The following is a 15364-nucleotide window of genomic DNA, read 5'->3' on the forward strand; positions in this document are numbered from 1 at the left end:
AATCATCAGTCCATTGGTTTCTTCAAACACCCAAGCCAACATAAAAGGAAAAGACGAGACTCCTTTGAGTCACCAAGCAAAGAAAGTCCCAGAGAAAAGGTTCGTCAACGAACGGCACGCCAACAAGCAGCTGGATCGCATTGAGCAAGCACGCAGTGCAAACGCACAATATATAACATATTTTGGCATGTACAAATGGTATTGCTACATACCTCCTTTCAGCGCGGGTAAGAATGCATCATCGGCATACTTGCCATATATCCATCATAGATTCCTCTCGCATGAAGATGCCCGGTTAACATGCTTGAATTCATGCTTCCGTGAATGTTACCTGCTTCACCAGGCGCGGTATTCGAAGACTTGAAAGCCCAAAAGGACTCTGCAGAACCAGAAGATTCCGAGCTAGTCTGGCTCAGACACTGACTTGGACTACGCCTGCGCGCAGAGGTGTCCTGCTCGCAAGTACACTCTGCGGAGACCGCATGATCACCAGATTCTGGGCCCATTTCTGATGACAATGATCCAGGTCCTGAGTTGTGTCGCCTGGATGTTGACGTGCAGGAAATCCGGCGGTCTTTGCCACGTCCCTTGATTCCTTTGTTGGAGTTTTTATATAATGAAGCGAAGTACTCCCAAAGTTCTCGATCATTCTGAGAAACCGGCTCGCCATCATGGATGGAAGCGAAGCGTTCCGTGAGGAGGTTCAGCGACGAGGCATGAAACTTGTTCTGATGAGACTGTTCTTTCAAAGCGGGCGAAAAATGGCCCCAGTTGGTCAGCTTCTTCATACCTAATTTCTGTATGGACAAGAGGTGAACACCGGATTAAAGTGTTGAATAGCGGAGTAAAGAGATGAACTCAACAAGTGCCGAAATGAAACGAAGAAAAGAGATGATAAACGAACCGCCACATTAAGCTTTTGAAAAGACATCAAGTAGAGAACATGTCTTTGCAAGGGAGAATCAATTTTTCTTGTGGCGTTGTAAATCACAAGGGGCCAAGAATGAGGGCACCGGTGTTTCTCATATACAATCCGTCGTCAAGATTTAATACGGACCTTGAGGTTTCCCAGTTGGCTGAACTGTTTACCGCAGTCATCCAGCCGACATGTAAAGGGCTTTGCTTGTAGGTGCACGATTTTGTGCGCTCGGACATTGCCGCGCTGAGCAAATGTCTTGTGGCAGATATCGCATTCGTATGGGCGTTCTCCAGTATGGCGACGCTCATGTGTCTTGAAGACGATAATGATGAAGGCGTCAGCTTGTTGAGGCCACCAAATTCTCAGGAATTGTCAACCGCTACCTTGAGATTTCCCATCTGACTGAAACGTTGACCACAGGATGGCTCTCGGCAAATCTGCATGGAGACAGCGAGGATTTTTGTCAGCGATCCGATCAAACAAGCTGGTTCGAAAAATCAAAGAGTCGAGCCAGGGACTTAAAAGGTAATAAGGGCACCAACAAATGGCTTCACTCCGGTGTGTGCTCGGGTATGAATATCCAGGTGGGTCTTTTGGTAGAAGCTCTTCCAGCATCCGGGGATACTGCATTGATACTTCTTCTTGGCTTTCCGGTCAGTTCTCCCCCCGTCAATGTGGCCATCATCGGCCATTGGGGCTGCCGGTGCCGTACTAGACTTGGGGCCGCCTTGGGCTCGAGTTTGCGGCTGGTTTGAAGACGAGTGCCGGTCCACGCTTGGCACGTCCTCCGAGTTCGTTTTTGACTGAATGGCTCTCATGAGCACGTCGACACTCGTCGCAAATTGGGCCTCAGTTGGGCCCGCAGAAGAAGGAGTGAAAGTTTCTGGAGGCGACGCAACATGTGAAGGGACGTCAAATGCGAATGACGAAGTGGCATCATCTTCGAGCTTTATTGGTGGAGTCCTGATTGCATGTCCGTTGCGCGTGTCGGGCCCATGCGGCGTCAGACTTGGGAAGCCATGCGACGAAGTATGGCTCGAGTAATTGGAACCGTAGCCTTGCGTGACGGAGGCATAGTTGTCTCCTAGCATACCGTTCATGCCATAGCCTGAAGGAAGGAGAGGCAGGAAAGGGCCTATGCCAGGGAAGACCAAGGAATTCATAGAAAGATCGAACTGTTCTGCATGCGGGTTGCGGGCCATGATAGAGCCCTCGTGCACAAGTCTTGAATTGAATTCAAAAGGCGCAAGGACATTGGTAGCCTCCATCAGGTCTGGGTTTCCCCAAACAAGTGGTTGGAATATCTGGGGATATCAGCAACCAAAGCAGAACCGGAGAGGATTGTCAGTTCAGTGCCAGCTATCCTTCAATTCAGCCTGATCCAGCCCGCTGGAGTCGCACAGGTAATGAAAGTTATATAAGGACCCTGCTTATGGAACCGTTGCCGTTACCGTTCCGAGAAGACAGGGTCAGAACTAAGACAGACTCCACCGGCGACGTCGAACACGAGCTCAGAGATGAACGTCAATGAGACGTTTTTCAGATGCACCGTTTGTTCCAATTCCCGGATCGAAGGGGTCAGCAAGCGTAGAGGATCGACATCCCAGGTGCATTGCTCGCAGGCCCACCATGCGACAGCCACTCATGTTGGATGAGCCTTATATGTCGGAACGTCCCCACATCGAGGGAAGCCTGCAAAGCTGGCCCACCATAGCTCAAAGAAAACTGTCGGGGATAGCACGACGCGGGCATGCGTACGCGGTCAGACAAGAACGGGGAAGCAGCAAGAGTTACAGTCACGTCCCCACCCTCTCAATCCCTTCTCCAGTGAATCTCGTCCGCCATGTGCAATACCCATGGACGGGCGAGAGTTTGGCAGAGGTGCCGAGTACCCAGAGAGACTAAAGAATCGGATGGGGTGGGACGGTCCCGAGGCGACGGGAGCTGGTGAGAGAAGCTTCCCTGCCCTAGTTGCCCTAGCTCCCACCTCTAGTGTTCATTAGCAAGCGCGGCATCAAGCACCCCTCAAGCTGGGAGGGTGTGGGTTAACATACGGGAGTAGTAGGCACAGCCCAAAGAGCATGAAGAGGCTGTGTGTGTGCGAGTACTAGTTAGTTATTCTGTAACTGATAGGAGGAGAGGGCCAAGGTTGCCAGGGCCAGCAGACAGATGATGTCCAGCTAGGGCAGGTCCGATGAATGGGCTGTCATTCGCGGGATGAGATCTTAGGTAGTTCGGCAGCAAAGGAACAGAACAGGCGTGATAGGGATGGGATGGATGCCAACACCAGCGGGCTTTAGCCAAAACATGGCCCGGTACCCGCGGAGGGCGACTAGTGTTCTTTCGGCGAGCAACTCTGAAGATGCTGAATGAGGCAAAAATCCACTGTATGTTGCTCTACGGAGTAACTAGATGATAGCGAAAGGTCGCTATGCTGCTTATTTGACTCTCTCTCCGCGTTAAAATCTATTTCTACTCAAGAAAGTGCGACAGCTACGACAGGATATTTTTGATGAAGAAAAAATATATATATTCTTTTCCTAGCAATTCAGCTGGACGGGCCCTTGAAGCTGTGCTCCATGGTGTTGTAGTGGGGGCTAAACTACAGGAAGACGTGCCGATGACCAAGAGTAACAAGCTACACTTTTCGAGAATAATGAGATACCTAGGTAGGTAGGTATAGTATATGATGCCGGGAACCACCATTATCACTACGGATTGCTTCGTTTCGGGGTGGGATCTCGTCGGCTTCCCCGCAGCCTCCCGTCGACGCGGCAGCGGAACGGAGTAGCGGGCGAGTCAAACGTCGACCGAACGACGGGCCATGGGGCAACACCTGAGAAAGAGAAAAAGAAAGGGTGGGGGTTCATGTACGATTATCTATAGCTACCTCACCCAGAGGAAGCTCATCGTCTTCACACATGTATTTCTTAGCTACTACGATCGACTCACCACCATTCCCCGATCCTCGCAAACTGGGACCCTGAGATATTATTCTATTTTGCATGTGTATTGCTCATCTCCAACGTCACAAAGTAACTTGCAAGAGTTCGTCTCGGATTATCCCATCAACATGTCCCGTCAATGTCCAAAAGCGCGTGGGGCCTTCGCGCCTGTTGCTTAGAAATGACAAAACTCTATACCAACAATCCACAAGGGAAATCCTTTCTCTCAGTCCTCTCTGGTTTCGCTCTTTGTTTCCAGCCTCCGACCGACGGAAATCACGGGACGGATGCGGTACATTTGTGGATTGATCCCCCATTCGGGAAAGAGTTTCGCAGCATTGCGTGGCCGTGACATGAGACCTTGTCAGTTGCGCCCCCAAAGAGCGCGCTCACGCACGTGGGCGGTGAACTTGACTCCGCGGCATTTGACTGTCCAGAAAAGCTCGCATGCAACATTGACATGTTCGCGCCCCATCTTCCACCTCAGCGAGATCTCGATTGGTCATTGGCCGACAGTCTACGCCCCGAGTATGAATTCTGAAGATCAAATCTGCTCGGATGGGTTAATTTGGCCCGACGAATCTTTCCATGATTTGTTGCCGTCCTCACTGTCGTGCTCGCCACAGAAGCCTTTTGACAAAGCGTAGCACTGTAAAATTGGCTTGAAGAAAGGTGACATCACTTGGTCATCTCGGTTTGCTCTGCCTTCTGCAGCTCCTCCTCACGCCCCTCTTCTCCAACAGATAACATTAGACTACGACGATCCATTGGGCAAAGGTAAAAGATGGGCCAAGATACCAAAATATCGGTGATCCCGGATGGCCTCTTCAGTACCAGACGGCTGGATGGCCTGCGTGATTGATCCAAATCAGACACCAGGTGGCTGAGACGGCGTGGCGTCAATGGCCAACGCTGCCGAGAGTCAACTCGTCACTCGAGCCCGTCGCCGCCGCGGGCACTCGCACACAGACATACTAGGTAGATGCCTGATGCGCACCTACATACTTCCCAACATGTTGACACAAAGCATCCCAATTAAATTGTCATCGTAACTAGAATGCTGACGCCGTTGGTGTACTCACGCACCAATAATATGCAAGGGCTTATATACGTTTTGAGGATGAACGCTTGGATGCGTTTTGAGGGGTTCCGATGCAAAATCCCATAAAGGAAGCTTTCGTGCAGATAGCATGGGATAATTGTGGAAATAGAATTAGTTGATTGATCGGCCGGTGTGGATCTGTGCAGATGCATCCGAAAAGCATCGCTTCCGCGCGTCGATGGGGGTGTCATCTGCCGGCGGCCTTTGCGCCAAGGCGCTCCGTTTTCGAGGTGCCAGGAGAACGCCACAGCTTCGGAGAGCGAGCAAAGCACAAGCGTCATGTCCATAGCTCCCCCGACGAGTAGGACCCGTAACTTACAGGGTGGGCCTCCACAGACGAGTTGATGTGTATCGAAGGTGTCGTTGCTGTCATATTATTCTTATCTGATAAGCCAGCTCTGTCAACAGAGAACTCTTGTATCAGGCTAGAAATACCTTGGATATATCGAAATAATGAAATATGGTTCTGAGGCTTGAGGTTTCAAGAAGATGTTACCTGCAGAGACCTGCCACTCCCAATCTGCCGGCAAGCAGCAGAAGAACAAAGTAAGTAAATTGTAGGTTCTCAGATCCCTCCTCCTCTGAGTGCTTATCTGTTCCCCAAAGAAAAGGTTATACTGCACTTCTGGCTCAGCATAGGAGGGCCTGGTCACCCCAATTGAGAGCGGGAGGGGAAATGGCGTCTCAGGCGGTAAAGGTATTTCAGCAATCTGGCCCTCCACTGCGCCTCGCCAGGAGCTCTGCTGCCGCATGGACAAGGTATTGGCGCTGGCATGGGGTTGTCGAACCAAAATGCCGGGAAATTGATGCGGGGGATGCGTGTCGCCGTGATCTGGTAGCGAATCGAGCAGGTGTGATGAGATACAGTTATCCCGGGTGCACATTATTGAAGTTTGTATTTGAGTCTTTGCCCACGATGTGCTTCTGGGGTTGCACACAATGTTCATGCTACCAGATCCCCCCTTGATATCATTCGAGGGGATTCACTTGTAGTGCATCCCTTGTTAAACTTTAATCGCCGTGCCCCGTCTGGGCCTCGCCGCTCCACGCCTCAGATTTTGCCAGTCATCTATCCTCCAGCAACTCCTCCCAAAAGGTCGCCGACACCCCCATTCTGACTCTAATATTGGTCTACATTCCTACCTATCTACCTACCTAGTTAGCAATTCGCGCGACGGAAAGCGCACGGCCGGCACGAGAGGTAAGCTGCTCAGTAAGTGCGATCCACAGACCATGTCGAGATGACCTTTTGCCGATCGTAGCTTGACAAGCTTGTAATGAATATTCGATGTTGTGTGGGTGCATACCGAATGTATGCGATAACCATAAGACCAGCCTTGAACAGTCATTCGGGAGCACCAACTAGCGGCCTGATAGCATCCGAACCTGCATTTCCTCAATTTTGCCCATGTCTGTGGGGAGGGGCAGGGGTAAAGGTTTGGGGGTCAGCAATTTCCATGCTCTCCATCCAAAGCGGGGTCCAAGGAATTGTACGATACGGTATTTGCAGAGGCCTCTTCTGCCTAAGCCAAGCAGAGAGAACATTCAACTAACGAACGCCGCGGTTGAACTCCTTGAGACTATGACACGGTTGATAAAGTCCGCATCTAAGCCGCACAGTGTACAGTGTTGGCTCAACGAGAGCTTTGCATGGTATGCAGTTGTACAGATGCAGATCTCACCTCTGCTGCCCGCCTTTGCTGAGGTGACTTGATGAACCTGGCGTCCTCCTTTGGGCTATTCGCTGCAGTTCGCCTGCGATCATGGGGTCAATTATCCCAAATTTGGGAATTGTTTTTGGCCCATCCAAAGGTGATCAGCTGTCGTTCTGTTCGATGCAGCGATTCAAGTGATTACGCAAAGGGTGGAATTGCCTTAGGCATTCAAGCAATTGAGTAATCGTCATACTTAGCATGAAAATGATATAACAGCATTACAAAGTGTTGCAAAAGAACAAACACCAGGAATTCTAAAATACAAAGAATGAAATTTAATCAAAATCATACTCAAGGCACATAATATGTTATGCCCTTAGCCCAGTTCGCCACCTTACCCGGGGCGTATATCGAACTCTGCGGATAAGCTGGCGCAGGGGTAATGCCCGTCCAAGGATGACTTGGGCTGTTTTCATCAAGCCCGATACTCTTGGTCATGATGTTTCTTGCAGTACTTGCTCTTCCAGAATAAAGGCAAGAAAAAGACAACGAAATGGAAAGGAAAAGCAAAAAAAAAAAAATAATGCCAGATCAGAAAGGAGGTAAAGGAAATGACACCCAGACCATTGAAAGACGACGCAGTTCTTGGTGATAATTCGCAATAGCTTTACTCCGAGAGCATCCCCCAAGCCGCCCTTTTTCTTGCGAATCAACAAGCTCAAATTACTCAACTGGAAAACACGCGTTGGACTGAGGTTTGATATTGACGCTTCAAGGTCCACGGTATTGTTCGTAGCTAAAAAGTACTCATGGTCAGTCTCAACAGCTATTCCCAGACACAAGGTAACAATAAATTGTCCATGACATACGACATCTCCGAGCATAGCGGTACGCTTCATCGGAGATCAATTGACAAGCATGAGCTTGGCGGTGCAAAGATTACACCAACGAAGGCGGAAAAAATTGGGATCTCGGTGTAGGTACTGATACATACCTCCAGATACGGGCACGCATGTCTCCACTTCCAGTGGCGAAGAGATTTCCCATTGGACTGGGAGCAACCGAAATAACTGCAAAGGTAAAATGTCAGCCATGATTGAACACAGCAAAACCGTAAATTGGATAAAACCAGTTTAAGCGGCGGGTGACGCGGCCATTGCAACCACAGTTGATCGCACAAAGGAGTCTTACCCGAGTTTTTATGTCCCTGAAGCATCAGCTGCGTGTTACCCGTTCTAGGATCCCAGAATTGAACACCTCGATCCTTCGATCCGCTCAAAACCCATGCGCCATCAGGGGTCAAGGCCACACTCAAGACAAAGTCCTGCGCCATTCATTAGTCTGGGCTGAAACAAAATTGTGCTTGTTGGCGGAGAAGAAGGAGAAACGCAAAAAAGAGAAAAGAATATCTGGCTCCCATCCATGGGTCTTGGAGCATTGGTGCGGTTTGCGCCTTGAAATTCGCCAATATGCCTGCACGTACCTTGTGACCTTCGAATGTCCTTACACATTTGCCGCCCTTGGGACCAGTGCCGGGCAGCATTCCTCGCGGCGGGGTCAACTCCCACATCTTGATCGTCTTATCCAGACTTCCACTGACCAAATCTCTGCCGTTCGGCGCAAACGCTACCGAGTAAACGCTATCCTTGTGGCCCTCAGCGCCCTCAAGTCGTTCAACCAGATAGCCGCTCGTAGCATCCCAAACTCGAACGCTCTTGTCCAGTGAGCCAGCCGCAACATAACGAGCATCGGGGGAAATGGCAACGGTAGTCACGCCATCCTCAATACTGAGTACCATCAATTGGTGGCCGGCATCGAGATCCCAGAGGCGAACAGTTCGGTCACCGCTTCCGGAAGCAATGAGACGGCCATTACGAGCAAAGTCCAGAGAGTAGATGTCCTGCTCGTGGCCAGTGAAGGTGTGCTTAATTGTGCGATTTTGGATGTCCCAGACCTAAATTGTTGTGTGTTAGCTTTGATGGGTTGGGTAAGTACCAAAGGAATGTGCTAACCCTAATCTGTCGATCTTCAGCGCCCGTTGCAAGATATCTTCCGTCAGGGCTAAAGCAGACGCTGCGAATATAAAGGTCTCCATCCTTATCAACAGAGTCGTCCTGAAGATGAGAGACAAGTTTTCCAGTGGTCACATCGAAAATTTGTGCCGATCTGTTGCATCCTGTTGCCACATATTTTCCGTCATGGCTGAACCTCACACAGCACACAACACTCTCATGAGAGAGAGTGTGAACGAGATCGACATCCAGGACGCGGGGAATTCGAGGGTTAAAGACGGCAAACCAGTCGGTACCTTCCCTCTTTTGCGACGGAGGTAACCGGTCAATGTCCAAATCCGCAAGGGTGTTGCCCACATTACCAATTGGCGGCTGCGGCGGGGGCGGAGGAGGCGTGGGACGTGCGATCTGAGGAGATGCCCGCGGATCAGGGTAAGGAGCTTGCTGAGGAGTCGCAGGTCCAGGCGGGCCTCGAACAGGTCGGGGACCTTTGCCGGGTCCGGGAGAGGAAGTTGGTGGAGGTGGCTGCGTATATCCTAGATCATAGTCAGGCATCATCTTCCGTAATATGGGGATCGATGGAGGGAAGGGCTCTGCTTAATGAAGCGTAATTGGCTTCCGAGCAAGGGGGCAATAAAGTGTTCAGAACGGATTCAAAGTTAGTGCATACCATTCGCAGAGGGAGCCGGATATCCGGGAAAAGGTGGCTGTTGCGGTTGAGGCCCAGCTTGGGGAAGACCAGGCGGTGCTCCAACCATCGGATGGGGCTGGGGCGGGAGCTCCTGCGGAGGCGGCGCTAGGCCAGGTCCGCCTTGCCCACCTTGTCCGGTCATGATACCGCCAAACAGATTACTCGGCCCATGGCCGATAGCGGGCGGTGGTGCTTGCGCAGGACCGGTGTGTGGAGGGGCTCCCGCAACGTGAGAAGAGTGGACCGGGCCACCGCGTGCGTCGAGTTCTGCTCTAAGGCGGGCCACGTCCTCTTCATACCTGAAAGATTTATATAAAGATTAATTTAATGTTCTGTGGAGGAGAAAAAGAAAATGTGCAGAAAGTTTGCCCCAATTTCGATGTGCTCATTGAATCAGACTTACTTTTGCTTCATGACTGCGTGTTGTTGTTCCAGCTGATATAGCTTCTGTCTTACCATATCCATTTCGTTCATCTGATTTGTAACTGTAAGACCATCGTTAGTCCACTGTTTTTGGTGATGATGAATTATTAAACAGATTAAAGGACCCTGAAACTAAACCATGTCCAAGTCTGAATTGATCTGACTTGCAGCCTAACGAGGATGCAGCAATTCTTGAGAGGGTTGCCAAAGATTGCGTAAAAGCGCTGGCCGGCCACCGGGGATATGCAGGGAACCTACTTTGCACCTCATACTCTCCTGCCCTCCCCACTTGATTATCAAACTCGGCCCGGATTGAGTCCAGGAGCTCGTTCAAGCGAGTGTTGGGTGCATTAGGCACCATCCCGCGATGAGAGTTGTACATGATGACAATATTTCCGCCCTGATTTCGCTTCCCGTCCACGGCGCTTTCTGACTCAAATGACACAATGTTTCCAGACACCAAAATATGATCCTGACGATAGCGGGTTTCAGAGGTTGCCGGCTGAGACTCGACCCTTTGAGCAGCAGAGCTTCAACTGATTTCCAGTAGGTGTATTGACTCGTTTGTGTCGAACAGCTGTGATAAAGCTCCCAGGTAGCTGACAATAGGTAGACTAGTAAGAGGCAACGAAGCAGAATCGATGAATTAATTGGTGCAAAATGAGAATTCTGTGTCGCGCGCGTTCACGCTGACTGGCTGAGGATTTGACAAGCTGTCGATGTTATCTCGGTTCAACAGCCACTTGCGGCGCGCGAGGAACCTTGAAAACCCTTGTCGCAATGGTAGAACGCGACAAATAGGTACGATCGGACGTTGCAAGCAGAGGCCGCGATGACCAACCGCGTCGAGAAAGCAGGAGGGTCAAGCGGAAGTTGAAGGATAGAAGCTAAGGGAAAGGAGGAGAGGGAGATGAGGAGGTCGGTAAGTGAAGGGGAGAAAACTGCGTGATGAGAGCGGCCGCCAGTGGGTAGCGGTAGCGTAGGTAGGGTAAAAGGATTAAGGTAAGAGCGAGAGCGAGCGAGGAAGAGAAGGAGGAACAAAAGAGATCAGACAGACGAGGTTACGGGTATGGAAGCGGTTGGCGACGAAAGTGTGTGTGTGCGTGCAAAGGGTACTTTTGTACCGTTTTGGCCGTCCTTGGACTTAGGCAGATCGTCTGCCACCCAAAAGTCGGCTGGGCCAAGTGCACCGTGCACGGCTTTGCGCCAGGGGCGGGTAACGAGAGACTAACGAAAGATGTGTTAATTTACCTTTCTTTCCACCATCGATGAGCAGGCGAGAGGCTGCTACTCCGGTAGACAAGTAACTTACTTACAAGAATAATGCACTTGCTGAACGCACCAGGTTCTCGGGCCGGACCTGGGGGACGTCTGCACCTTGCCCTCTCGTAAAGGTATGGCCTCTAGCAGATTCCCTGTCCCTCAAAGATGGCTACGTCGAATAGGCGTGTAGGGTTCGTTCTCTTGATGGGGAGAGGTATCCACAGTAGGTAGAGATGCAAGATGTCACAGGATGATGTTGCAGCGGGGCCAACGGGGCTCTGCCTCTTTCTGAGCGGTCGCTTTTTTGGCAGTTCGGCAATGGTACTCTTACTCAATAGCAGTCGAGCTTGTGTGTGTGTGTGTGTGTCTGTGTCTGTGTGGGTGAGTTATGAGTACCTTATGTGGGTGCAGGGGCAGGGAAGATACATGGAAGGTGAGATGCACCATGCAACGAGGGATGGGGCTTGAGACATGAAGCGGAAGCGGGAGCAGCGTGGTCGCCCGAGTGTACCTCAGTAGCTCCCCTAACCCTGAGCGACACCACCACTTTCCATCACCGCGCAACGCAAAACGAACTACAAGCTACGTGCAGTATTCTCCGGTGCTTAAAGGGGAAGAGTCTGCAGTGAAGTACCATAGTACTCAAGGACCCATGTGCATGCCAATTACAGATACGGGGGACATGCACAGGACAGGCCACTGAGAGGGTGATCTACCTTAAGGACTGCACTGTACGTACACACTGTTCAGCGTTATCCAATCGTTTGTACCCTTCATTCAATACAAGTATACCCGCACAGAAATACGGAATACACCTTTGCTACTCTCTTTCGGGCCATCCACCTGGGTAGCACCCACTTCCAAGCCGCCAACGATAAACCCAACCCATGTCAGATGCAGGTCAGTGGCATGGCGCAATTTCTGGTTCTGAAACTTCTTCTGTGCAATGCGGATAGGTAGATATTTGGGTAGTTTCAAAGCATTCTCGGATAGCAAGATCGAATGGGATATCATCATGAATTGACACGTTTCCTTTGATTAATCCGATATTCAGGTCAACTCATGAAGCATTTGTGCAAAGGACACACTTTGCTGATTGGTCCAGATTGATGAATTACTCATTGCTGAAACAAATCGGAATATGATGTCAGTACAATATGTCCTGCAGAAGCAGATGGATGTCAGCGGCCTCCAATCCAACGTTGGCAGCTTCGAGGCAGTGTCTTTTCTCCACTTTAACCAACGGGCACTGGGACTGTGTCGGATGTGATCACGTGATGAGTCGCTTGCTGGATTGATTACGGTAAGTCGATCATCATGCAGCTTCCAGATTAGTCTGTCAGCTCCTTCCCCAAAAGCACCGGTCGGCGGATCTCGTGGAGACACCAGGGCATATCCGATGAAACCACTAGATTATCGCATTACAATCCAAGGGTTCAACCTTTTGCCAATGTTGCCTTGTCAGCTTAGTCTTCAATTTTCCAAATACGTAACTCATCTATTGTCATTATTCCAGTGCGTATTGCATCAGGTAATCGCCCGGATTTTGATTTTCTGAATCGTCATCTTGACCATGTTTGCCGCACGTGGTTGAAATGGGTGCAAGTAGCGTGGGCTAGCAAAGAAATTGCTGAAAAAATAGCACCTCCTCATGGAAAAATCAATCAGCAGCCCAGATATGATAACGTCAGGGATTGATCGCCGCAACGGCCTGTGGCGGGAACGTTACGTTGAATAATCAACTTTTTTATACTGTGGCTCCGTATTATTATGAATCTGCCCCATCATTCGCTATGCTAAACTGCCGTAGTGCAGAAGGGTTCTGATCCCATCATAGAGTGTCCTTAGGAGAGATTGAGTACTCTAAGCAGCGTTTTACACAGATTGGAACAATACCGTCATACATTGAAAGGTACTAAGTAAACCCCCCCCCCCCGACCAGTAGGTAGTTGCCCCGTTCGTTTTTCTTCGGTTCACAGCATCGGTGAAAGGACCCTTTTTTTTCCAGTGACTTTCCATTTCGCTCCCCATAGACCGGAACGGTGAGATACCGAGTCCACCGGCTTGGGGCCATGTCGCAGCCCACCATCACCCGATGCGAATCCCTTAGCATGCGGTAGAGAGTGCCCTTCCCACCCTTCTCCGCCCCCGTCTTTCGCAGATATGATTCGCTCGGGTCTGTCTGTCCCTGTCCTTCACTGGCATAGAAAAGCCTCACCCGCCTGTCTCTCCTTGTGTAAGTTTGGCAAAAAAAAAAAGAAGTCAAAGCTTAACAGCTTCCTTTTCCTTATTTTCCCACTTTTCTTTTCGTTCTACCTCCATTAATTTTTTTGGAAGAACTCAGAGGGTTGGACGAACAAAAGTCACACACTTGGTCTTACTTTGATATTTCACCGGAAATTCGCCGCCAATTCGTCCTCGGACGCTGGGATCAGTCGCCATGGATATTGTGCTTGAAATCTTCGATACCTTTGCGCTCGACCGCATCTACGCCGAGATTGTCCCTGCTACGTCCGTCAGCGTTGCCAAGCAGGCATTGAAGGATGCGGCCGCCAATGTCACCTTTTCCAATCTCCCCTCGGCCTATGAATACCATCCCTCGAATCAGTTCTTCCAGCTGCAACCCTCAAGTTGGGCATACATGAGCGCCTGGCCCCGCGACAACATTTATCGCCAGGGCATCAGTCTGTTCCTAATTACTTGGTAAGGTCTCAGTCTCTCGGGAAAGCAATCTTTCTCAGCGCCTGCCGACGCGTATGCTAACGTGAGAACTGTTACACACCTTTAGGATCTTTGGTTTATTGGTCTACTTGTTTTGCGCCAGTCTTTCGTACGTCTTTGTCTTCGATAAGACAACCTTCCAACATCCGAAATTCCTCAAGAACCAGATTCGTATGGAAATCCTTCAGACCATGAGGGCTCTCCCTGTCATGTCTCTCTTCACTCTCCCCTTTTTCCTCGCCGAGGTTCGTGGCTACGGAAAGCTCTACGATGCCACCGCCGACGGTCCCGGAATGTGGTACAACTTTCTCCAGTTCCCGCTCTTTATCGGTTTCACCGATTTCTGCATTTACTGGATCCATCGCTGGTTGCACTGCCCGGCCGTCTATAAGGCCTTGCACAAACCCCACCACAAGTGGATCATGCCCACCCCGTATGCTAGCCATGCCTTCCACCCGCTGGACGGCTATCTGCAGAGTGTGCCCTACCACGTCTTCCCGTTCATCTTCCCGCTCCAGAAGTTCGCATACATTGGCCTCTTTGCTTTCATCAACTTCTGGACCGTCTTTATCCGTAAGTACACCTATTTGCATGCTCCGAAATAGAATTATTTCTGACATTCGCCTTTTTAAATAGATGACGGAGAGTACGTCTCCACATCCCCAATAGTCAATGGCGCCGCTTGCCACACCATGCACCATCTCTACTTCAACTACAACTACGGGCAGTTCACCACTCTCTGGGATAGACTCGGCGGAAGCTACCGGAAACCCAATGAGGAGCTCTTCCGTCGGGAGACAAAGATGGCCAAGGAGGAGTGGGAAAAGCAAGTCAAGGAGATGGAAACCGTGGTCAAGGAAGTCGAGGGTGACGACGACCGTGTCTATGGTGCCGAAGGAGAAAAGAAGACGCAGTAAATTTCTCGGTCACTCAAGCATTTTCAGAATCGACCCTCCGTAATTGGCGGTTGTGCCAGCGATCGAGCGATTATGATGCGATGCGCAGATATTTTTCGCAGCATACGAGTTGACGGCGGCATATGTACAGCCTCGCCCCCAAAAAAAAGGGATGTCTTTTTTCTCCCATAGAGCGACACCAAAATTACATAAATTTAATTTCGAGGGGTCTTTCGCTGGTCGAGATCTTTCTGTCCAATCTTTCTTTCTGAGGGAAAGCTTATCGCGGGATCCGACTCCCGATTGAGACGCCGTCCAGAGCACTTTAGCCCGCCGTCTACTTTGTTAGGGGAAAAAATCTCATAGTTAGACTGTACTTTTAATATTAGTTTCCTTCCGGTTGGCGTCGTGAAAACGCCTCTCATACCTTAATGTAATTTCATTCAACCTTTTTGCATCGCTGAGTCCATTGGACCGCTTCACAATATCATGGACGTCGAAGTATGCATCGACGAACAGTCTTGTTCAAACCGCACTGTGTAGGTTTCTCTTCGCGAATATGGCAGCTACGATTGTGTCTGTGTAGTCAATGCTGTCTCAGGATGCATTATCTATTTCATTCATTTTGAAAATGGCGTGTTGATTATCTGAACGATTTATTTTTCAAAAATTAACCAAGTCCCACTTTTAATGGGGTTTTTCCTTCTCTTTTTGGGTTATTTTCGACTCCAGTATTT

The 15364-nt window shown here is 50.1% G+C and overlaps 4 protein-coding genes across 4 annotated transcripts; 1 reads left to right on the forward strand and 3 right to left on the reverse strand.

Annotated features, from left to right (window-relative positions):
• Positions 1 to 181: 181 nt before the first annotated feature.
• On the reverse strand, positions 182 to 2316 carry L228DRAFT_169367 (hypothetical protein). Its single transcript, XM_018329465.1, has 5 exons — positions 1632 to 2316; positions 1462 to 1565; positions 1303 to 1356; positions 1058 to 1231; positions 182 to 737 (listed from the first exon to the last, which is right to left on the reverse strand). The coding sequence occupies exons 1-5, from the start codon at positions 2185 to 2187 to the stop codon at positions 219 to 221; spliced, it is 1407 nt and encodes a 468-aa protein (XP_018186830.1). The 5' UTR covers positions 2188 to 2316; the 3' UTR covers positions 182 to 218.
• Positions 2317 to 4483: 2167 nt separating this feature from the next.
• Positions 4484 to 5493, reverse strand: L228DRAFT_249074 (hypothetical protein). The gene has a single exon (XM_018333009.1). It carries the CDS (start codon positions 5251 to 5253, stop codon positions 4900 to 4902), a length of 354 nt encoding a protein of 117 aa, XP_018186831.1. The 5' UTR covers positions 5254 to 5493; the 3' UTR covers positions 4484 to 4899.
• A 2067-nt stretch (positions 5494 to 7560) lies between these two features.
• Positions 7561 to 10129, reverse strand: L228DRAFT_253705 (WD40 repeat-like protein; the record flags this gene model as incomplete). The annotated part of the gene is made up of 7 exons (XM_018333768.1): positions 7561 to 7691; positions 7813 to 7945; positions 8105 to 8575; positions 8634 to 9169; positions 9304 to 9623; positions 9728 to 9809; positions 10006 to 10129. The coding sequence occupies 7 exons, from the start codon at positions 10127 to 10129 to the stop codon at positions 7561 to 7563; spliced, it is 1797 nt and encodes a 598-aa protein (XP_018186832.1).
• A 3321-nt stretch (positions 10130 to 13450) lies between these two features.
• Positions 13451 to 14648, forward strand: L228DRAFT_212459 (sterol delta 5,6-desaturase ERG3; the record flags this gene model as incomplete). Its single annotated transcript, XM_018329944.1, has 3 exons — positions 13451 to 13713; positions 13799 to 14304; positions 14368 to 14648. The coding sequence occupies 3 exons, from the start codon at positions 13451 to 13453 to the stop codon at positions 14646 to 14648; spliced, it is 1050 nt and encodes a 349-aa protein (XP_018186833.1).
• Positions 14649 to 15364: the final 716 nt, after the last annotated feature.

Source organism: Xylona heveae, assembly GCF_001619985.1.
Source record: "Xylona heveae TC161 unplaced genomic scaffold L228scaffold_8, whole genome shotgun sequence".
In the NCBI taxonomy this organism is placed as follows: Eukaryota; Fungi; Ascomycota; class Xylonomycetes; order Xylonales; family Xylonaceae; genus Xylona; species Xylona heveae.